The following is a 25,456-nucleotide window of genomic DNA, read 5'->3' on the forward strand; positions in this document are numbered from 1 at the left end:
TAGTTAAAACATAATAGAATAAAAACCTAGCTCCTAGCATTATAATTAATTTCAGAGATCATAGCTTGGCAACTTTATTGATTTTTTAGCAGCCATATCTCACTGTTGGTTTGCATCGCAGCTGCGGTCATTTAAACACTCCAGACCTTTCTGCATAAACTACTGCCCAATTCCATCTAAATACAGGAATCTAAATACAGGATTTTGTTATAACTCCCACTGAATTCTGTGTTTTTTACTGTAAGCCAAGAATCTCAGTTTACTGAGATCTTTTTCGTGTAAGTTCAATTATTTCCCACGTTTGCTATTCCCTAACATCTGGGAACCTGATTATAATAGAGGACTGTCTTTTACAAAGTAAAATATTGACTAAGACCAATCCAAGAACAGAATACTTAGCATTTCACTAGAGAAATCCTTCTATGTAGACATTGGGTGATTATACAAAGTCTGGACAAAGTTGGATGAAGTCTATGAAACATAAAAATCTAGATGGTGTATCTTCAGCAACACAAAAGAAAATAGCTCTTCTTCGGTGGCTGACAGAAAGCCATATTAACTTTTTATAACTAATGAGGAAAATAAGCCTCAGGAATATCAAACAACTTCCAAAGGTCACCTACTAGTAAGTGGTAGAACAGGGTCGCCAACCCACGCCTGTGTAATTCCAATCTCATGCTCTCAACTGCCAGGCTAAGTTGCTTCCCTAAGAAAGATGGTCGAGACTCCTTGCTTGATGAGAAAAACCTGTCCTTGAACTCTGCCACGCATCTCAAAATAAACAGGTGTTTCAGTGAAAATGGTCTAATTACAGCAATGTCTTATATGCCCTCTTACATGCAGTGTTTGTTTTTTTATGCAATTATTCATTCAGTGGATTTACATGAGAGACCACTACATGAAGGCACTACAGGTACAAAAAGTTCTTCCTTGAGTGAGAGAAGGGACAAGAATTTTACCATTCAGTTTCTGGATTTTTCCTTGCATGTACATAGAGTATATACATAGGGTTAAAGGTATTAGTCTTAAAATATTAACATAGGTCAACAGAATCTACACATTCCCTAAATCCTGGAATAATCTGTCAGGAAATCCGAAGCTGGGCTTAGGACTCAGCAGCCTTGAGTCACCACTTCCAAAAAATGTGTTCAACTATATAAGACATGAATTATTGAAATTAGAATATTCTCTGAACACTTTCTTCCCAGTAAGACAACAGTTACCACTGCTTAAGGTTCAGCACCACTATAAAAAAAAAAAAAAAAAAAAGCTCATAGATGCTAAAGAATCCGTTTTAATCCTGTAAGAAGAATCTTCTATTTCTGTTTCAGAAAATCCATTTCCCAAAGTGTTCTGCATCTGATGGGAAATGGAAACGGCCACTAAAGTCTCTCACAATTCTGAAACTGATGCACTCTTGATTTTAAGGGTTTGAAAGCAAACTTTGTTTCAGAAACACCATTTGGATTTTAGGCATCGTAATTTGATTCTACTGACCTTTAAGACTTGAATTCGGGCACCACATTAAGTATATTTTCTATAGATACTTCCCACCCCACGCCCCCCTCAACCCCCAAGATTATTCTCAAGCAGTTCATGGAAGCTTGGTATAAACACTGAGAAGCTGAATTTGAAATCTTGAATCCTAAGGGAAAAGACCTCTCACTTCAGAAAGTTTACGTGTAATTTAAGACTTTGCATTGAAAAAGAGAGTGAAATAATGGGAAAGAAGCTCAGTTGGCTCAGTAAAATCGCACAAAACCTGCAACTGCACAACCACTTTTAAACAGTAAGTCTTAGATGCTGCTTTTTTCTAGTTTTTTTCCCCCAGGCGAAAAAATATATAATGCATTTCATCCCTGAAGCCTCCTATTTATTTCCTAGAGAATAGGCTGATGAGGCAATAATGTTTTTTCTATTTTAAATCTTAAAAGTATGCTTTCCTGGAACCTATATTCTGAAATCTGCTCTAATCTTTGTTATCAAATTTCTCTATGTCATGGTGTGCTCACATTTAAGAGTTGTGTATGGTCTTTATACATGTAGAGGGTAAAAATGAATATATGATTGGGAAAATAACTGAAGACAATATAAAATTTTTTCAGATTATTTTATATTCTCTCCAAAACCTAAATTTTGTAGGTTGAAAAAAAATGAAGATATTTATATTTCTTCAAAATTTATATTCTAGATTATATAATGTCCTAATTCAATTTAGAAAATAGCGCCACATGCATATTATAAAAACTTTTAAAACAGACTCACTTTTGAATCAGAATTTGTGCAAGAGAAAATGTAATTTTAACTTGAGCTGGCTTTCACATTAAATACAAATTCTTCAATCAAATACATTCAGTCATAATAAGAATTTAATTTTTAATTCACTTATATTAGTAAAATTGCTCAAACTACCACCTTAAGGCTAATTTTATATTTCAATAAAACCAAAAACCTCCAATTCAAAAATAAAAGTTCTTACATAAGATAACTGATTTTGTTTTAAATTACTGAATTAGAGTGCCCTCTATTGGAAGAAAAAAGTCAATAAAAGTTAAACTGAACTAAGAATAATTAAAATACCCCCAAAATTCAAGCCATGTCATTAATAGGTAAATACATTTATTAATAATATGAATGGTACACAACACATTTCCTTGTATTTTAATTCCTTCAAAGTTACTTTTGGATTTATTTGTCATATTACGATGAGCAAGTGAGACGTTTCATATCATCTAAAATTAAATTTTAACTGAAACTAAATGCCTGTCCTTCAGCCAGTGATTCAATAATAAACAAACAAAAATGTCTATCCACAATTTTAATTTAGGACTATGGCTGAACTATCGTTGGAATTTTGCTTGATGAGAACCTTAAAATGTCCCTAATTCAAGACATTTTTAGAACTCTCACTCTGGGGAATGGGAGGATTAGGCTGGATACCAGAAGATCTATAAGACTGAGTCTGCTTGTAAAAGTCTATAATTTTGTGGTGTTATCAAGAGCTCAGCTCAGACGCAGCATCTCAGGCCTGAATTACCTCAGTAGGGTCCTGGCAGATTCTGGGTCCCCTGGACCAATAGTGTGCATGTTAGAATAAGCTCTTTAAAAGAGTAATGCTTAGAGCCCGCCCCCCTCCCCCCCCAAACAGTGCTGATATAATTGGTCTGACATGGAATCTGAGGGCCTCAGTATTTCTCGAGGCCTCATCGGATAAGTCTAATGTCTAACCACTGCCGAGAGTCACTGCTTGAGTTTCTCCCCAGAACACCTGACATGCAGTTACCATTTTCTTCTTCCCAAAATCTCACTTTCATGATAGACTCCCCTTCTCAAGCATTTATTTTCCCAGCATCAATACTAAACTTCTGACTAGCTTTCCAAATCCAATTATCTGCCCCTAGCAAGATGTTGAGTGATAAGGGTATGGCTCCAGCCCCAGGCTCTCTGTATTCAAATCCTGGCGCTGGTGTTTACCGTGTATACTTGGGAAAATCATAAAAGTTCTCTGTACCTCTGTTTTCTCATCTGCAAAATGGGAGGAATAATACTACCTATCTCATAGGATTACTGTGAGGATTAAACCAGTTAATAGAAATAAAGTGATCCGTAATGTTAGGTATTGTCATTACTCATGCAAATTTCTTTCCCACTGCTTTCTCAAATCAATTCTCATGGTAAACCACTCTCCTCAAATTAGATGTTATATCTCACCTCTGTGGCTTGCACATACTGTTTCTGCAGGCTAGAATCCTCTCTCATTCATTCCAATACAAGTACAAGGCACATCTCCTCTTCCTCCAGGGCCCAGCTTAATCTCTCCCTACATCCAGGAAGTCTTCAGTGAATACCAATAAATCTTCACGAATCTCTCCCTTTAACAAAAAAAATTCCTTTGGCCACAGGACAGTTTATTATGAGAAATACAGCTGGGAATCAAAGACTTTGGCTCTGAGTTTGAATCCTAGATCTACCACTTGCGAAATCATTTCCCAAGTCTATAATTCCTTTATCGGGATTATTATGAGGATTAGAGTGGCTTAAACCATAGAAAGCATTAGAATAGCAAATAGCAAACACCTAATAAATGTAGATCTTTTAATATGTATCTGCTATTCTATATGTGAGCATTGCCTGCACACTATGACTAAAGACTCCCTGGAAAAAATATTTTGAATTCCTTGAAGTCAGGAACCATCTCTCATTATTGCTATTATAAATTCTACAGCTCACAACATGGTAATGTCCACCTATATTAGGTGATCTGTAAGTACTTGATTTAATTTCAGAGTATAATTCATAATAAAACCCTGGGAAAACATTTTTGATGAATGGAAACAAATATTCAACAAAACAGGGAATGAATCCAAATGAAACACAGGCTGCAGGGAAGGGTCAAAATAATTGGATTGCTTTTTAAACATTCCATAACAAGTTCTATCAGATCAGTCTTCTGGAAGGACACCTCCATTGATGTCTTACCTGCCCAAAATCCTTCAGATTTTTCTAATTTCCTAAAAAATAAATACCAAAATTCTAAGTCTGACATTCAAAATCATCCATGGCCTGACCTCCACCTATCACTCTAATCTTATCCCCCATCTACCCCCTTTATAAACTCCGATATTCCAAATAGAACTCCTTACGCTTACCTGTTCCCTCTGCTTTTCTGCCTTGTGTAAACTTTAATATTTAAAATGACAATATTGGAGAGAAACAAGATGGCGGCGTAGGTAGCAGCTGCACTCGCCGCCTCCCACAACCACATCAAAATCACAACGAAAATACACAACCACCGTCACTCAGAATCTCCTGAAATCCGGCTGCACAGAAGCCCCACAACCAGGGAACTGAAGAAGCGAGACCTGGAGGAGGGGCGGCAACGAGGGCGGGTCCGGGCTGAATCTCAGAGACCCGGCCGCAGGCCCACACCCGGTGCCTCGGAGTAAACCCGGGAGGGAATCTTGGCGATGGGGGTTTCCCGGAGGAGGGAGGGGTCCCAGCCCCACAGCAGGCCCCCAGCCCAGGGCTCCAGGGCCGGGAAGAGACGTCCCCACAACTCCGGGCTGTGAAACCAGCGGGGACTGTCCCTGAGGGTCGCGGAGGCTGCGGGAGCCCCAGCAGCTCCTCTAAAGGGCCCGGCACGGACTCACTCAGACGCTCCCTCTGAGCCCAGCGCCGGGCAGCGGCCTGAAAGGACCCGGGACACTCGGGGAGGAACTAACCTGCCTGAGATCCGGGCGAGAGGCGGAGGGCGGCTTCCTCCCGGGCAGAAGGGCTGGCGGAGGCCATGGCTCCCTTGGCGAGTCCGCCCCGCACACAGCGGCAGGCAGGCGCCAGGTTTGAATCGCCAGCACCTGACTGACGCCTTTGGCCCCGCCCCGTGATTCCCGGAGGCCCCGCCCCTCCCCACCTGCAGCTCATCCAGGCCGTTTCCAGGGGCTTTTCTGTGCAAGTGGCCTCTCGAGCCTCATGCTTTGGACTTTCCTAAAATCTCTCAAACAAGCAGCAGCGGGCCCCATATGGCTTGATAAGTGGCCCCAGGCCTGGCACTAGCGGCAGCCTGCAGTGGCTCATAGCTTGGCCTCTCCTGGGCTCCTCCAAGCCCAGAACAAGTAACAGCCAACTAGGGTTTGCTGTGTAGCTCATGCTGGGTGGCTCTGGGCAAGGCACTGGCACAGGCTGACTTTGCACTTCCCGGGAGGCCCCAGAGACAGTGCACCTGGTGGTCAGACTCACGTTGGATTACAACCCTACCACATCCACAAGTGACACACTCAAGGGGCGCACTTGGTGAACACCAAAGCCCCACTGAAGTAAATCCTGCTCCATAGGGGTGTCTTCAGCACAGCACCTCTTTGGCTGTAGTTGCAGCTGGTCCTCACAGCTGATTGGCCTGGGGGTCAATTCCTCCCAGGGACGCCAACAGCAACCAAGGCTCAACTACAACAGGACAGTGCACACAGCCCACACAGGGGAGCACCTAGAAGACCCAGCTCAGGTGCCTGGGGAGGCTGAGCCACTGGACCCTACAGGACACCTACTACACAAAGCCACTCTACCAATTCCAGGAGACACAGCAGCTCTACCTAATACATAGAAACAAACACCTGGAAGCAGCCAAAATGTGGAGGCAAAGAAACATGTCACAAAGCAAAGAACAGAAGAAATCTCTAGAAGAGGAACTCAATGAAATAGATCCAAGCAAGCTAATAGATAGAGTTCAGAATTTTGTTTATAAGGATGTTTAAGCAGACTATTAGGGAAATAACTGAGAAAATCGATAACATAATAAAGTACCAATTTGTAATGAAGGCTTCAGAAACTGAAATGAAGAATAATTTACAGGGAATCAACAGTAGAGTAGAGGACGCTGAGAATCAAATCAGCAATTTGGAACATGAGGAAACAAAAAACACCCAACCAGAAGAGCAAAAGGAAAAAAGAATCCAGAAATATGAAGATAGTATAAGGAGCCTCTGGGACAACTTCAAGAGGCCCAACATTTGTATTATTGGGGTGCCAGAAGGGGAAGAAACAGACCAAGAAATTGAAAACCAATTTGAAAAAGTAATTACAGAAAACTTCCCCCACCTGGGGAAAGAAATAGACTTACAAGTCCAGGAAGCACAGAGGGTCCCAAACAAGAGGAACCCAAAGAGGCCCACACTAAGACACATCATAATAAAATGCCAAAGGTTAAAGACGAAGAGAGAATCTTAAAAGCAGCAAGAGAAAAGCAGCTAGTTACCTACAAAGGAGCACCCATACGACTGTCAGCTGATTTCTCAACAGAAACCTTGCAGGCCAGAAGGGAGTGGCAAGAAATATTCAAAGTGATGAAAAACATGGAACTACAACCAAGATTGCTCTACTCAGCAAAGCTATCATTTAGAATTGAAGGTCAGATAAAGAGCTTCACAGATAAGAAAAAGCTAAAGAAGTTCATCACCACCAGACCAGCACTACAGGAAAAGTTGAAGGGTCTTCTTTAAGAAGAAGCTAATGAACAAAAGAATCTGATGAACTAAATAGATCCAGAGACACTGACGCATGCAACAGACGATCATATTTTAGAGGAAAGAGGGAAGGGGGGAGGAGAGTGGGAAGAGACTAACCAAAGAAGTTATATGCATATATGCATAACCCATGGACACAGTCAGTAACGGGGTGAAGTCTTGGGGAGGGAGTGGGAGCAAAGTGGAGGGAGTCAATTGGTGGGGGAAAATGGGACACCTGTAATACTCTCAACAATAAAGATAAATTTTTTTTAAAAATGACAATATTTTCAAGGAACAAAATATAAACTTTGTCACAGGAACAAAGAGTGATTACTTATGTGAAAATGTGAACTTGAATTTGAAGAACTTAATTTCAACTTATGAGCATTAATTTCTCTGATGCTACTATCATGATACAGTCTTCAGCTTACCAAAAGAAACCCAATTTGGCCACCGTTTCCTCGAATTACATCACCCCAGCAATGCGGGATGCCCCTGCCATCACTACCTGAAAGCTGCAAGCTTGAATGAGCATGGTCTCCAAGGAGTGCACAGACCCCGGGGCACAGCATGCCCACCAAGCGAGTCAAAAGCTAGAGCTTCTACTTACTTCACTTCAATTTCTTCTGTAGTATAGAACTCAGAATTTGCAGCACGTGTTCTTAGAATACGAGTAGATAGATATAATTTATGAATAAATGCATGCGGATGTTCGCTCAAAATTTGTTTACTATATGGTACATACAGCAAGAAGTTTAGAAACCGCTGGCGTAGACAATTAGGGCTTTCCAAAAATGTGTGGGTTTAAACGTTGAGAGACATGGAAGCACGGAGCAGACTGAAGAATCTCGGAGGGAAGGGGGTAGGGAGTTGAGAAGAGATTAACCAAAGAATTTATACGCATATATGCATAGCCCGTGGACACAGACAATAGTGCAGAGAAGGCCTGGGGTGGGGGCGTAGCCGGGTGGAGAGGGGGAATGGGGGGAAAATGGGGGACATCTGTAATACTCTCAACAATAAAGATAAAATTTTTTTTAAAAAGCAGAGAAATAGCAAATTTATCAAAACCAGAAATAGCAAATTTATCAAAATCTTTAGGGGCAGATATAAAAACCTAAACAGCATGTATTGTTTATGTAGGATAAATACGGTCTCATTTCTAAGCAACTCTCAAGGGAATATTGACGTGTAACTGGTTTGCAATTTGAAGACAGCACATACCTGTTTTAAATTTTTAAACAGGGAATTTTTTCCTGACATTAAAGTTACAACCATAAATATTTCATTAATATAAAATTTTCTTTTGGTAAAACCAGAAATTATTTACTTCAGCATATGTATAACTAATCATCAATATTCATAAAGACCTTTTATTGGAGCCAATAATGTGATGTTTTACACAAGACTGTGCAGCAAAGAAAAACAGGCAAGGGCAAACGCGGGCTCTGCGGGCCGCACTGCCTGGGACGCGGCCCAGCTGCACCAGGTAACCACATGAAGTAAGTGTTCTCGTAACAGCCACTGTCCTTAGCTGTTTCTTTTTTCATTTTCATAAATAACATGACATCCCTTTAACACAGTCCACCCTATTACCGACTTTAGAAGAAAATGTTTCCGAAGCAAATTAAGTTATAAAAGTATCACAATATATTTCCTTTAATGCCACTGCTATAAATGTTACAGCTATAAATCCCTCTCTAGGACACAGAACAGATATCCAAATCTTAATTTTAAACGGCGTGATTCTCTACAGTTTGTCTTGCTATTGCACTAATATAAAAATCCAAATGAGCAAGGGCCTCTGACTCGGGGTTTGCATTCTGAGCTTGCGGGTGCCAGGCCCGGCCCTCGGATGATACAGACACGGAGGTGCAACCCCCCCCACGTCTCTCTCACGCGGCTCAGCTCTGTCTTCCTTCTTCACGATGCGGGTAGACTCAGTTCACAGACACCACGGGGAGTAAAGACAAAAGGAAGGTTCTCCACTTTCTATGTGAACCAGTATCATGATGCCCAGTAAAACTAAAAGAGCGCAATCAAAGACACCAGGAAACTACGAAAGTCTAACAGTGATGTGATCGCCACAAACCGCAAGCGATGCGGCAAAGCAGGCCTTCCCCTACTCACGCAGCGACAAGAAAGCACCAGTGACCGTCGGGGCAAGGCCAGCGGGGAGTCTGACGTTTGACACCGGCCAAGCCGGCAGGTGAGACGACGCAGAAACCCCACGCCTCTCGGGGACGCCCTGAACTACGGTCGCCTCGCCCCCCTCACTTACTGCACTCTGGCTGCCGTTTCTCCCAAGCCCTTCCTCGGAGGCCTTGCTCAGGTGATCCAAGCAGGGGTCTGAGATTGTGTGGCACAGGTCTTCAAAAGAATAATCCTTTTCTTGACACAGTTTTATTTCGTCCAAGAGTTTTGATAACTCTCCAGTCACAGTTTCACCTGTAAGAAGACAGTGAATGTTTTTTCAAAGTTTCAAGAAAGGCCACCGATAAAACGTCATGTTAAATAATAGAAATGTGACTAGTTATGGTAACACAACTAAAAACATGGCAAAGGAGATCAAGTACTCAGAAACTGTTCTGCTGAAAACAGGAGAGTAAAGTATCATTAGTACAAGAATATTAAAAGACAAAGAGAAATTCTAATTTTGCCTCCAATTATTATTTTTCCAAACAAAAATAAGTATTCAAGGTTTACATATACATAGGACATAAAAGTATCTGAAATTACGATTCCTAAAGCTTCATTTGTTACAGCATTTAATCTGCCACAATCTTTTATCAGCATTACACTTCACTGACAGAATTCATTCAACAATTCATTAGCAAATTTAAAATGGTACTAGGATCCTACTTCCTAGGTTTAATAAGAAGAAACAGCAGAACATATTTAAACAGGTAATTATATAAGAAATTAATAAACTAGAATTATGACCTGGTATCAAGGGAAGACACAGAAGGAACAGATAAATAATATGCATCATCTGTCAAAACATGGATATTTTGTAGGTTGCATGCAAATATTCATTTTTCTAATCACTCTAAGAATGGTACTTTACACAGGTAATTTATTCTGGAAAAAAATTACAGCATTTACAATCGAGATACCAGTATTTTTATTCTGCATTAAAAACGCATTTTAGAAAAACATCTACTATGAAACATCCACTCCGTGTAAACTTCATGACAGCTGGGGCTGCTCTCTACTCTGCTCACTACTGCATCTCAGGGCCCAGAGCAGTGCCTGACAAATAGCAAGCTCAATAAATGCTGGCTTATTAAACAGATAAAATATAAAGTATAAGATAGGACTTATTAGACTTGAAATTTTCACAAGGCTTAGGAATTTTGTACATATAGGACCCTCTTGTACGTAAAAGTCCAGTATCAAGGGTTTTATAATTAGCTACTCACTTTTGGTCTTTTGGGAAGGAGACTCAGGAGGAGACGAAATGTGTGTTTCTTGCGTTGTATCTTCCTGTACATGTGCTTCCAGGACTGTAGGTCTTCCCGTGCCTTCTAAGTATTCTGCATATGTAAGTTTTTAAAATCACATATTTAAATTCATTTATTTTAAAAATCTTTAACTAAGATTACCTCTGGTGATCATTTTTCATTTATTTCCTCATATCCTAAATATATTGCAAGTTTTTAAAAGAACATCATAAAACCAAAAAACCCAAAGAACTTCATGGTGAGCTATTAACGTAAAGCTTTTAATTAAAATAAAAAAGATATTTTTGGAAGACACTTTTGAATGCTTTTTTTGAAAACTAAACTCCATTCTTTCCTTAAAAATAAATTCACCTGTTGAAAATACAATAGCATCCGTGGTTTCCTTAAATATATTCTACCTGAAGATTTAAAACTCTGAAAGATGCTTTGAACAGACTTGATCCCGAAACAGGAATGTCAAATTCAGACGGCTGCAGCGACCAGTGGAGTCGGGTAACATAAATGAATGAAGCGGAGTAAGCGTATGATATAATGGGGTATCATCTTGTACTATACTCATGATGGCATATGGAACTTTATTCCCACAAAGAAATAATGTCCTTTTCCATTGTTCTTGAAGCAATGTCCCACACTCGGTCTCTCTCTCATTTTTCCAACTTTGATGAAGGCATAACAGTGACAGCAGCTAAAATGTAAATTCTGCTTGCTACGCACCCAGCAGGGTTCCAAGTATTTCACACAAGTTAACTCACTCAATCCTCACAAAACTAGGACACAGGCACCATCTCCGTCGTAAAGATGACAACGAGAGGAGAACGACTTTAACTTGGCGACGTTCACTCAGCTAGCAAGTGGCAGAGCCCAGCAGACACGGGGCAGGAGGACATCTCGCTCCCAAGCATCAAGAAAACAGCGCCCAGCCCCGGGCGCGGGGACAAACGTCCACTCGTGTCCAGCTCAACGTCATGAAAGGACAGAAGGCGCACGGACCCCGAGTCACCGGAGAGCAGGGGCCACATCCAGGGCTGGGCAGTGAAGGAAAGCGAAAGCCTGCATTTTTTTGAGAAACCAAAACGCTGGAGTTTCAACTGAAATTGTAGATTTTTAAATGCTGAAAGCGAACTTGATTTTGTTTTAATGGCAACAGTGTGGTGTGGGCCAAAACTATGTGACCTAAACATGACCTGTCTGCTACCTGCCCCATGAAATCAACAGACCCCTTCCCATGGGGATCTTTTACTTGCATTTCTTTATTCAAAAGGAACCTTTTTCTAAAAAAACAAAAAAAAGCCAGTTAAGGAAGGTTGTGCTCTCCTGCCAACCACATCTGTTCTCATTCCATCCAAACGGCTTCTACCTAAGGGCAATTCTAGGCAAAGAAAGCAACCTACGGGCTCCTAGCTTTAAAAGCTTTGACCCCTGCAGCAATTATGTAAATTGAATTCCTCCAAAGGACACAAACAGTAATTTTATCTACTATAAATCGGCTTTATTGCTATAATAAACTTTTTCATAAGATTTAAAATGCACCAGTGACTTGAAATCCAGGAATGTAAAGAACAGAGAGAACGTGTTCATATTCTAAAATTTTCCGATAATTTTAAAAATTCAAAGATGTCCCATATACCCTATCACACTTTGGCATACCTAATGAATCTTGATCATTTAAAAGAACACAGTTATTCCTCTACAACAACATTTTTATCTAAGTTGAACTAATGCAGCATCTTATAAAAAATGTCTGTAATTCTGTCATGCTCCCTTTTTAGTGGTATTTATTTTGCTTCTTCCAAAAGACACTATGCGCAAGCCTCAGTTGTGTTTTTTTTTGTGGGGGGGGGGGTGTTGTTTTTTGTTTTTTGAAAGTTCAGTTAGAGGCCAAAATCCAGTAGGAAACAGAAAGTGCCTGGAGGGGAAAGACATAAAAATGATGCATACTACTTTTATGTTTTAGCTTTGATTCAACTTGATTTTAATTCGACTTGATATAAAGAGCCACTCTTGTATTCTTCTCTGATTTATCTCTATCAGCACTTGACTTAAAATTAACTTCTTTATTGACAAGAAAATTGTAGAGGCCTGAACTTCCCTGAGAGGTTTTGGAAATTCAGAGAGAAGAGAGCATAATGACCTCCTGCAGTGGATCTACCCTCTTTACCCCTTTTGGGCCCTTGTTGACTCCTAGATCTACGTATCTCCAGCCCACTCGGTTTTAATTCACTTATCTCCCTGCAGGACAAAGCTGTTTTCAGCTTCCCAACTGATAATCCAATGAAACCCATCCCGCCTCCCTCCTCAATTACACTTGCAGCCAATCTGTAACAATTATAGGGGATAATTGCCGCTGAACGGTGTCCGAGCTAACGGGAATGGATGGAAAAAGCGGCTGGGTTTTTAAGGAAACATGTACATGCCAGGCCTAATCACCAAGCAGAAAGGGAAAGCATCTAAATCTAGATTTTTCATAAAAATTTTAGTCCAGGCATGGCTCAGCGGTGGAGTGCCAACCTAGGATCCAGGAGATCGAGGTTCGATTCCCAGTCAGGGCACATGCCCGGGTTGCGGGCTCGATCCCCAGTCAGGGGCGTGCAGGAGGCATCAATGACTCTCTCATCATTGATGTTTCTGTCTCTCTCTCCCTCTCCTTCCCTCTCTCTGAATTCAATAAAGATATATATATATATTTTTTTAAGTTTTAGATCAAATGGGGAAGTATGCAATCCTGCAAGCAAAATAGCAGTGCCTAACTGGTTGTCAAACCTTCAGTATACCTAATGACTGCAACTGACTACAGAGGTACTTAAATGACCTTTATCAAAACAGAGCTGGAGAGACTGAACTATTGGCACTACTGGGTTGGGGAGCAGATAATCTAAGTGCAGTTTCATTGTTGTTAACCCAGCATTGATGTACCAGCTCTACCACTTTGAATAGGATACATGCGTTTGAGCAAGTCAGACACTCAGAGCTTCAGAATAATGCCATCTGACTTACCTACCTCACAGAGTTTTAGAAATAATACAAAATAACTGAAATCTCTTAAGAATTATTCAAATGTAAGAGAATACCTAATCATCACTTCATAGCCTTCTTACTTTCAAGTTCATAACTGCATATTTAATACCCGTGTTTAAGAAAGACTAATACCAAGTGCATCAAAAAACATATTCGCTTTTCTTAAAATACCGAGTAGTTGAAAAACAAAAATAAAACATTACAAAGTATTTTATTTAGTTTTAAAGTCTACCAGAAAAAAAATGCAAAAAGTTCATTCAAAGTAAACATTAACTCAAACCCCAAGGGAAAACTAGAACGGGTTTTAATTTAATCTTAACTCTAAGGCAAACTCATCCATCATTCAATATTGTTTACCTTGTAAGAGTGTTGCAATCTGGAGAGATTTCTGAGATGGATGTTCTTTCAGAATGTCTAAGACAGTTCTACCTAAGCTATCCTTTATGTTGGCATCAATTCCTGAAAGAAAAAGAAAACCCCAGTAGATGGAGTGGCCCAGAAGAAACTGTTAATATACAACTGCTCTAACCTCAAACATATACAGACTAAACACTTTTAAAAAGTCATTTTTAAAAAATTAAGTTATATGTGCACACGCACACATGAAAGATTTTAGTAAAACAGAAGGTGGGGGTCCACTGCCACCAAATATTAGAAATAATTGATAATGAATTAACTCTTAAGAATGTTTTTTAGGATTATAGCTATTTTAAGTTGTAAATTAAACAGTGCAAGCTGAGAATATTGATTTAGAATATGAATTCCTAAAGTCAAATGGTCATGTGATTTACATATTCTATATGTCATAAAAATATTTTTCAAATTATAATAATGTACCATGTGAGTCGTATAAGAGCAGTCTTAAAATACTTGAATATGCACGAAAGTTGAAAGACCATGATGACTTTCAACTCTTATCTAATACTAAAGTCAGCCCCGGCTCGTTTGGCTCAGTGGTTAGAGCATCAGCCTGCGGACTGAGGGGTCCCGCGTTTGATTCCTATAAAGACAAATAAACCTACTTTGTTCCTTCAAAGCAGTCCCCCTAAAAGGTTCCCTTTAAATCACTGCCGCTGACAGACGATAGCAACTCAGCTGATGAAATAACCAGGAAGGAGAGTCTGCCTTAAGAATAGGGAGCTCTAATTTCTGGTTACCATGGTTCACAATATGAAAAGCTAGGGAAATACGTTCTTTAATAAACAAAGCAGTTGTTTTGTTTTCTTCACAGGGATCAGTGCCTTCCTCTTGCAGATGGCAGAGATTTCCTTTTCCTTTTGGAAGTTTCTCTAGAATATTTTAATATGATTTAAATGTATAAAACTATAATTTTCAAGAGACTTTTACCAAAACATCTCTTGAGTGAAAGAAGGTGCACATTTATATCAATTTTACCTAAACACTGAGGCTCATTTCAACATGATATGAATATATTACAGCAATTTGGAGAAGGGATAAGAGGTAAACGTGATTATGTAAAAAACAAAAACACCCCCCCACCCCCAAAAAAGGACCAAACGGTGTCATTTTCCTTTACTCCTGAAACAAAAATAGTATTTGGCAGAGTACACGCCATAGGGAATCATGATAGTTACCCGTTTCTAACAGAACTCTCACAACATCCACCTTTCCAAACAAAGCTGCTTCATGAAGTGCACTCCCCTTTTCTGTCTGGAAAAAAAACAAATGAATAAATGAGAAAGAGAAGCACAGCTGCATTAGGAATGATCACAGGTTAAAAATCCTGTCATTTGATAGATTCATACATATTCACTCCTCGAGAGAGGGATGGTGTAGAATAAAGGAGACATTCCAGTCTCGCTCATTACCCAGGCAACATCCAGCCAATCCCTGCCACAGAATCGCTTAACTGACTTACAACTGACCCCAGACACATGAGGGAACCCAGCTAAGATGGAAGAACTACCTAGCTAAGCTCACACTAAATCACCAACCCCAGGATCTTGAGCTAACTACACAGTTATTATGGGAAGCTATTACATTTTGGGATAGTTTGTTATGCAGCAATAGCTTACTAGTACACATGGGGGAGAAGGTCACAATCTGAAACAAACCAAAAGAGTCTCTGGCAGATAAGAATGCTGCCACGGACTTGGGAGCCAAAAAAAGTCAGAAAAGAATAAAATAGTTTTTAAAAAACTTTTGGCTAACTTGGGACAGATAGTAAAAGCAGGTTGCCTTTTCCTTGTGGAGAAACAAAATCTATCCTAATGTTGTCCATCCTTCAAAGCTCAATTCAAACTAATGCGTCTCCGATAAACGTTTTTCTGATAGCCCTTTGTTACAGTGATCTTTCCTTCATTAGTCACGTATATACAGCACATTATTGTGGAGAGAGGCCTGGACTTTAATCAGTAAATCTAAATTCATATTCTGGGTTTATCAGGTATATGTCCTTTGGCACATTTCTTAAATCTTTGAATCTGATTGCTCATCTCTTAACTGGAACTTAATAGCTCTCAAGTCCATAGGACAGTTGTGAGAATTAAGATTCTAAATATGTCGACATATTAAACATAGAGTACATACTCGAATTGTTCAAGTGAATTTTGTTTCATTCATTCATTCGTTCACTCACTCATTCAACTTTGACTGGATTCCTAGTGTGTGGTAGGTACTGGAATAAAGGAAACAACGACTAATGCTATCACACACAACTGCCCTCTAGTAATAATTTTTTGTGTGCACAGCCCTCTACCTGGAATGAGGTCAGAGATTATGCCTTACATCTCTACATATTTCCCAACAGTGTGTGACAGGGTGCCTTGGATTTAGCAGTTACAAAAATACTTGTGGAGCCCGGCCGGGCGTGGCTCAGTGGTTAAGCATCGACCTAGGATCCAGGCGATCAGGGTTCGATTCCCGGTCAGGGCACATGCCCGGGTTGCGGGCTGCGGCCGATCAATGACTCTCTCATCATTGATGTTTCTATCTCTCTCTCCCTCTCCTTTCCTCTCTCTGAAATCAATAAAGATATATTTAAAAAAAAAAAAAAATACTTGTGGATAATTGGGCTAATCAAAAACTGGTAAGATTTCTACATATAACTTTTCATATCTGTACTCAAAGCAAAGCAACGTCCTTTCACAGCACAGCCGAGAGCAGGCCCACCTGACAGCTCACGTCCATGCCCGCTTCCAGCAGCACCTGCACGACCGCCTTGTGCCCGTTGCGGGCGGCCAGGTGCAGCGGCGTGTGCTTGCGAGTGTTGCAGCTCATCAGGTTGGGGTGCGCGCTGATGATCATCTTGACCACCCTCAGGCGCCCGTAAAGTGCCGCCAGGTCCAAAGGCGTTTCGAGCTTGCTGTTCCTGATGGTGGGGTCGGTGAGCTCGTCCAGGAGGACAGCGACGACCTCCGAGTGTCCGTACTGAGCCGCACAGTGCAGGGCCGTTTCGTTTTCATTGTTCTGTTAACACAGACATGTAAAATGCAAGTTTTCAGAAATTTAGTGAGGTGTCAAAACGTAAACTCAGTCATTTAAAACCTGAGATGCTTTGAAAATATGTTAAGATTTCTCTATTTTGGTAAGTATTCCTAATAAATTTTATATCTGATAAAAGTGTGTGTCATTTATTGCATCAAAAGTATTACATTTGATTTTTATTTCTTCAATAGGAAAAAAATCTAACTTTTCCCCACATTATTTATTCCAGTTTCCAAGAGTGATAAATGATTTAGCCATGTAGTCAGTGGCCCTGCTGGGCCCAGATGGTCAGTGTGCATCACCCTCCATGATATTTGTTCATGAGAGAGATTAATAACAATTACAACACACTTTCGACAGACTGGCTTTCCAAAAGACAAATGACTTGGTAAATTCTTTTTTTTTTTAGGTACACTGATGCAGTCTCAATGTGGCTTCTTCTTTATATCCTTAGTTATAGGACTTCTGTTTAGCTAGTCTTCAGATGGTTCCCCAGCTTGACTATTCTATAATTTAGTTGTAATTTTGCTGTGGTCACAGGAGGAGGAGAGCACAGTGTTCACCTGCTCTGCTGTCTTGACTGGTGTCCCCCACTAATTAGGAAATTCTTGATAATCAAAGATTTACAGAGAGGTCTCCAAAATTAAGTTTCATTTTATTTTCCATGTAAGTAAGAGAACAAAGACATACTGATACCCTTATATGAAACCAAATAGAAACCAAACCACCAAGTAATAGGAGAGAAAAAAGAATCTCCTTAAAAAAGGCTTTTTTAATATTTCAGTTGAATCTGTTTATCACACAAAACAAGTGTTTTTCTTTAAAACATAGGCTTACAGTCATATGCCATTTAAAATCATCAAGTTTCAAATATAAATGAATTCTAGGTGTTTGTTTCTTTCTTATTTTCATGTCATTTAAAAAATAAAAATATTTTTATTTTGTAAAAACTAATATCCTTCTGCTTAACCTTGGATAATTGTTCCATCTTACTGTTTCAGGTTTGCTTTGGGGCATTCGGGCAGTTTTAAGAGTGACCACCAGATGGCTCATACCACAAATGATCTTTTAATTTGGTTTTCTGTAGAAGAGACCAGCATTCTCATAAATTTCCTTTTAGCATGATATGCTGATAAAGATAGCCATATCTGTCATTTCTTTAAAGATCAAGTTTATAAGCGTACTCTCACAAAAAGTATTCTGCATTTAGTAACCTGTAAACACAGACATTTTTTAATTATATTTTTTAATTGTTGAAAGTATTACAGATGTCTCCCATTTTCTCCCTTTTTGCCCCCCTCCACCCAACCCCCCACCCCACCCCAGGCCTTCCCCACACTATTGTCTGTGTCCGTGGGTTATGCATATATGCATATATTAAAGACAGGCATTTTTATTGTGATAAGCATTGATAGGACATTTCCAATTAATAAAACATTTTTCCTGATTAGTTCTTTCTACAGTTGCGTTTTGGGGGGAAAATAATATTTTTCTTCCCGTTGCTGTTTATAGCTAGTGCTGGTGTTACTTTTTACTCCTTAGTCTGAATTTCAGCCAAAGGCCTGCAAAGTCTGTATCTATTTGAGCAATGTGCTAATTATACTTTATTAGATGTGCTTGCCCCAGAGTAACCTACTTGCATTGATATTGGACAACTGCCAACCTGCAGCTTAATGCCATGGTTGAAATTCAATTGCTGGACTGCACGCTGGTTTGCAAATATAGTTTTACAAAATGGGAACAGTAGGGGGCATGCAGAGCTCAGGATGTTTGTTATCCTACTGTTTTAGGAGACCTTATTTTACTTTCTGGAATCTGTGGTCTTATTTATTTAGAATGCTGACAATGGCGTTCCTTTTTTAATATGTCTGCTATGTGTAATAAGGATATTGTATCCTTGTAAATATTATGACTTTATCTGTCAGTATCAATGGCTGCTGTGTTTTATTCAACTTACTCTGGGCATGTGTGCACATATATACATACAGGACATTTTTAACATAATTTGTGACTAGCAATGGTATACACTGTACTTAGCATTTTGAGTCACAAAATTGTACTTACTGTGAAAGTGCTATGTAAATGGTAAAGCACTATACAAATGATAGTCATCATCATTCCTTTAGCATTTAAAATTTTATTAAAAATTTTAATAGAAGACCCCGAATAGCCACGGCAATCTTGAGAAAGAAGAACAAAGTTGGAGGGATCACATTACCAGATATCAAGTTATACTCCAAGGCCACTGTAATCAAAACGGCCTGGTACTGGCACAAGAACAGACATATAGATCAGTAGAAGAGAGAACTCAAATATCGACCCATGCCGTTACGGTCAATTAATATTTGACAAAGGAGGCAAGAACATACAATGGAGTAAAGACGGTCTCTTCAATAAATGGTGCTGGGTAAATTGGACAGGTACATGCAAAAAAATGAAACTAGACCACCAACTTACACCATACACAAAAATAAACTCAAAATGGATAAAAGACTTAAATGTAAGACGTGAAACCATAAAAATCCTAGAAGAAACCGTAGGCAGCAAAATCTCAGACATCGCTCGTAGCAATATATTTGCCAAAACATCTCCTAGGGCAAGAGAAACTAAGGAGAAAATAAACAAATGGACCTGCATCAAAATAAAAAGCTCCTGCACAGCAAAAGAAGCCATCAACAAAATGAAAAGGGAGCCCACTGTATGGGAGAACATGTTTGCCAAAGACACATGTGATAAAGGGTTATATCCAAAATATATAAGGAACTCATACAACGTAACAAAAGGAAGACAATCCAATTAAAAAATGGGCAAAGGACCTGAAAAGAGGACATACAGATGGCTAAGAGACATATGAAAAAATGCTCAAAATCACTAATTATCAGAGAGATGCAGATTAAACCCACAAAGAGGTTTCACTTCACACCTGTCAGAATGGCTCCATCAACAAATCAACAAACGACATGTGCTGGCGAGGGTGTGGAGAAAGGGGCGCCCTAGGACACTGCTGGTGGGAACGCAGACTGGGGCAGCCACTATGAAAGCAGTGTGGAGGTTCCTCAAAAAATTAAAAATGGACCTGCCGTTTGACTCAGTGATCCCACTTCTAGGAACATATCCTAAGGAACCCGAAACACCAATCACAAAGAACTTGTGCACCCCTGTGTTCATAGCAGCACAGTTTACAACAGCTAAGATCTGGAAACAGCCCAAGTGCCCATCAGTAGATGAGTGGATAAAAAAGCTGTGGGACATTCACACCATGGAAAACTATGCAGCTGTAAAATAGAAGGATCTCTTATCCTTTGGCACAGCATGGAGGGAACTGGAGAGTATTATGCTAAGTGCAATAAGCCAGTCAGAGAAAGACAAACATCACATGATCTCACTTAGTGTGGAATCTAATAAACAAAATAAACTGACCAACAAAATGGATCCAGAGACATAGAAGCATGGAACAGACTGAGGGATCTCAGAGGGAATGTGGGAATGGGGAAGTGGGTGGGGAGAGATTAATCAAAGAATTTATATGTTTATAAGCATAACCCATGGACACAGACACTGGTATGGGGAAGGCCTGGGGGTGGGGTAGATGCAGGGTGGAGGGGATCAATGGGGGGAAAAAGGGGACATCTGTAATACTTCCAACAATAAAGATTAAAAAAGAAAACACAGTAAAATTTTATTAAGTGGTAATTCACATTACAAATGTGAACTCCATTCTATCTTTAAATATTCAAAAACTATAAAATGGATGGCTCTATAAGGCAGGCAAAAATATCACAACCACTTCCTTTACATGGGGTTTTCTTGTCAACAAGGACCTTTACAAATGCCCAACTCAGTGCCTATGTACTATACACAAAGGCCAAAGAATTTGTCAAATTGTCCTTCAGAAAATTCAGCAGTGGAAGAGTCTTGAGCAGGGTAAAGCCAGAGGCAACCAACATTTTCCGAATGCATGTTTCATCTCGCTCTTAAGCTGCTGGACCTGCGGCCCTGGCTCTGCCTCCTCGGGGCCCGGCCCGGCCGGCGCACCTGCTCGTTGACGCGGGAGCGCGACGGCCCGTGGTGGATGAGGATCTTCACGATCTCCTCGTCGCCCTTCCAGGCGGCCAGGTGGATGGGGAAGTAGCCTTTGTTGTCCGCGACATTTGTTGATGCCTCATACTGAAGTAATTTGAGGACTATTTCCCTAAGAGGGGAAGAAGGGAGAAAAGAAAAATAAAAACAACAGAGAAGAAAAGATGCTGAACAGCAGTGGTTTGATGAAAAAGATCGTTATACAAGGACATTAGCTGCTAGGTGGCAATTTGGAGGAATCATCGAGGTACCAAGAGGTAAAGTTGGGTTCAAGAACCTGCTTGTTCAGCATCTGGTGGTTGTGCTGACCTGCAAAACCCCCCCGGCCACACACACACACACACACACACACAGCCCTGGCTAGTGAAACTACTTGATAGAATTCATTTGGGAGAAATTGATCAGATTCCATGAACTGAATGAATTAAGTAAAATAACTGAAAAGCAGACCTTTTCCCATTTTTTAAAAGTAGTTCTTTCCAGCTAGCCCATACCTGAGATTTAGCCTAAAGAAAAACTTGAGGTACGAGCAAACTACTTGCTAAAAAACAAAAAAAAAGGTCATTATACTACCAAGAGGCATTGAGGGAGTCTCTGCAGCATTCCTGTTGGGAACTGGAATACTATGGAGATGCCCAGGCAAGAGAGAGCAGACAGGGCTGTAAGAAAGGGATCTTACAGGCTAGCTGCAGTACCAGCCCAAGGCTGAAAAAAACTTCAGTGACTTTCCAGCCATGGCTCACAGTATATTTTGTATACATCAGCACTCCTTCACCTTTGTCTTCTCAAGCCTAAGAAATCATTTCAAGAGGGAAATTCATTTTTGAGGCAAGTTCTACCATTGATACAATTTCAGTGCATACTCAATATATCCTACTTATAGGAATGTGTGCTAAATCCCACTAGGTTTTCAAAGTAAGAATTCTGAATTGCAATACACAACTTCAGGAGGAATTAATTCATAATTATTGGTACACATGACACTGAATTTTGTAACAAACAGTCAAAAACAGTCATTCTGAACAACTATATCTTAATTTGGATGCATTTAAAAACCAAATTCTATCAATTCACTAAATAAAATCCTCGATAGACAAATACAGACAGACAGACAATCATAATATATTCTAAAGTTGTATATAACAAATCACCAGTGGTGAGAGTGAATGTAACATAGAGAGCCAAATTTAAATATTTCCTAAAGCCAAGTTTTAAATGCAACAAATGAGAAAAGTTGGAGGAAATGTGAATAGAGGTTCGAGCTCTGAGAGCCCGCTGTAGGGGTTTGACTGAGTCACTCAAGAAGTGTCTTTGTGGTATGCGGACTGTTCTGAGCCAAAGGCAATTGAGAGAGGAAGAGAGACAGAGAGTAAAAGACAGGTCTCTAGCCTATCTATTGAAATAATTTATGTATAATTGTTGCCAGTGGATTTTGTTCTACTGACCATGATTTTTCTGTCCTTTCAAGGTAATAATTTTCTAATCTCCAATTACAAATAACCCAGGAAATCATCCACAGACTATATTTTCTATTGTGTCCTAATTTGGCTAAGTGGAGATGAATTGTCCATTATAAAATAATGTATTTCAGGTACAAAGTGCTGCTCCACTTGTGGATTAATTAGTGTTGATAAAAAGCGCTACCAATAAAACACACAAAATAAGAGGAAACGGGCTTAATATGCAGTAGGAAGTCCTTAGATTATATGTTGGGAGTAGGGAAAAAAACAAAAGCCTGTGTTCAAAGCAAAGGAATTAACTATAGGACCCTGTAACATTACTTCCAGATCTATGATTCCATAAACTTCAGCCTAGAAATCATAATGCTTATGGAAACAATCTAGAGCTGATGCTACAACAATAGCAACAAACATCGAAATGATGTGTTTCCATGCTGACTGCTAAGGCTCGCTGGGAAAGAACAGAATAATCCATTGTGCTTTACCTGTGCCAAGTGAGAATAGCAGAGGCAAGGAAAAGAAAAACCATTCTTCTCTGGCTCTGAGATATGCTCTACGACACTTTTCCTCCTTCAAATATCTTTTCTTAAGACAACAGTAAAATTAGCATTCCATGTGCACGTGAACGCACTGGTTGATAATAACACGAGGCAGGCAGAGAAAAGCCGGCAGGAGTTTAGAAAACTGATGTGCAAAGATCCACAAAGGGGAGAAAATGGAGAGTGCTGGTAAAATCATATCCTTTGAACTGGGACACTTAGACTCTGGGCACAAGCCCACCTTAATATCCAAGTGGCCACTAAGTCACTTATCCAGAATGGCCTTGCTTTTCCATCTATAGGTGAGGGAAGTGAGGAGGGTAGAGCAGAATAAATGATTTCTAATTTTAAAAGTCCATTGGTAATTTAAATGATTTACAATAAAGCAGTCTTATACTCTAGATGAAAATCCAAATTTCAGGGACATAGCATCATAGTACATAACTGACCCACAAATAATACCAAAACAGTACATCATAAGATATTATAATTGAAAGAAACAAGGAAAAATACCCATTCTACATATTCAGTGCATTAAACTGAGGCCTAGAGGGGTTAATTAAATGGCTCAAGGTCATATAACCAGCAGAGACAGGGAGAAGGGATTAGAAATTTCCTGCTTTTTTCCAATGCCTATAGAATGACTCTGAGTAAAATCTTTCTAGAAAGTGTTAAAAAGAAAAGATAAATGAGATCTTCCAATAAGCAAAGCAAAGATATATAATTCTCAGAGACTATCTGCAATTAAAGAGGTTTTAAAAGATAGCTAGCAAAATCCCCGATCTCTTTATGATGATCTTAATGAATGCTATGCAATTCACTTAAATTAGCTTCACTTTATATGTTGCTAATAGAAACTAAACATTATGCATCGGGCCGAAGGGCAATATATCTTAATGATCAGAATTTCATAGGCCATTATGGATACATCAATAACATTTACTGAACATTTCGAACCAAGGATGGAAAGGAATGCTAATCTATTTGGGGACAACACTATTTTGAGAAGTGCTTATACTGCCAAGCTGAGATAAAAGAAGAAAAGTAGTATAGGTCACTCGGTCAGGCCTGAGATCTTTGGTCCATTATGTGTTAGTTTGTGTTCCCAATTAGAACTTTCTGGAATCCAAACCTAAGATGGTCAGAGAAGCCATCAGCATTGTGCACCTTGGGCTGATCTAATCTGACTTCATTCCTGACCATCCAGGCACAAAGAAAAGTAAACAGTAACTCCTTTAAAAGATTTAGATGGTAAGGATCTGGACACACTTTCCACTCTACAAGATAGCAAAATAGTTGAGAAAGACCTGGAAGAATAAAACAGTTCTAAGTTAGATGACATAAGATACTATGTGATATAGAACAGGGAGTAGATGAAGACAAATATAATTTGGAAATTGTGATACTAAGCATCCAAGTGATGAAGCACTAAATTTATGATAGTTTATGTAATTCAGATGATTCTTCAAAAAGAATAGCCATGTTAGGTGTATGCGGTAAGTTTTAAGGCTAAAAAACAGTATAGTGTTAAATAATGACAAAAATTATAAGTTTCCTGTGTGAGGACTTTAAGGCCATAAAATGTGATCCAGTAGAACTAAGTCCCTGTGTCTCAATTCAGAGTAAAAAAAAACATTAGGTGGGAAAGCAAAAAGTAAGTAGCATTTTTAAGGCAGTAATTACCACATCTAAAATAACTGAAGTGAAATGAAATGATCCAGATCTGAGAAGACAAACTGGGATCATGAGAACAAAGGAAAAACAGATAGGGGGAAGAGACACATGAAAAGTGTCACTTGTCCTCTGGTGGGCAGGGAAGGACAGAACATCGAATCATTCAGAGGATGCCTTGCACTTTACCCTGTCACTAAACCATGAGGTTACCTAGCTAAAACACTGGGAATGAAGTCGTTGCTATGGTTACACATTTTTTCACTCTTCATACTGTATACTATTACATTATCGGAAACATAATTCCATAGGTTACACAAGTTTAAAACCAGAAAAGCCATCATGAATGACAAAGAAAAAGCATTTGAGCTAAATGTGAAGGATTTTGAAGTGGTTCGCCCGTGGCTCATAACAGCAAGAATAGATTAAGATTTTACTCCTAGCCCAGCCAGTGTAGCTCAGCGGCTGAGTATCGACCTAGGATCCAGGAGATCGAGGTTTGATTCCCGGCCAGGGCACATGCCCAGCTTGCGGGCTTGATCCCCAGTCGGGGGCGTCCAGGAGGCGGCCAATCAATGACTCTCTCGTCATTGATGTTTCTATCTCTCCCTCTCCCTCTCCCTTCCTCTCTCTGAAATCAATAAAGACATACTTGAAAAAATAAAAAGATTTTACTCCTAATGAATAATGTTAGGTGAAGACACCAAAAAAAAGTAGGGTGGTATGATTAGGTGGTCTTATCCCACTGCCTCCCCAAAGCCACGCGATTAGCATGTCCTGTC

At 39.7% G+C, this 25,456-nt stretch overlaps 1 protein-coding gene across 6 annotated transcripts in view; it reads right to left on the bottom strand.

Moving 5' to 3' along the window:
- ANKS1B (ankyrin repeat and sterile alpha motif domain containing 1B) overlaps positions 1–25,456 on the bottom strand; it is a 694,015-nt gene that overhangs the window by 600,959 nt on the left and 67,600 nt on the right. For all 6 annotated transcript variants that reach the window (XR_013998185.1, XM_081128690.1, XM_081128688.1 and 3 more), the window contains exons 3-8: positions 20,960–21,116; positions 16,610–16,906; positions 15,073–15,148; positions 13,835–13,936; positions 10,421–10,534; positions 9,280–9,446 (exon numbers count right to left, since the gene is read on the bottom strand). Coding sequence is in view for 5 of the 6 variants with exons in the window: in XM_081128690.1 (XP_080984816.1) it covers positions 9,280–9,446; positions 10,421–10,534; positions 13,835–13,936; positions 15,073–15,148; positions 16,610–16,906; positions 20,960–21,116 (913 nt within the window). In the remaining variant the exon portion in view is untranslated. The remainder of the gene's footprint in view (positions 1–9,279; positions 9,447–10,420; positions 10,535–13,834; positions 13,937–15,072; positions 15,149–16,609; positions 16,907–20,959; positions 21,117–25,456) is intronic.

The sequence above is a fragment of the Miniopterus schreibersii genome, assembly GCF_964146895.1.
Source record: "Miniopterus schreibersii genome assembly, chromosome: 2".
NCBI classification, from domain to species: Eukaryota; Metazoa; Chordata; class Mammalia; order Chiroptera; family Miniopteridae; genus Miniopterus; species Miniopterus schreibersii.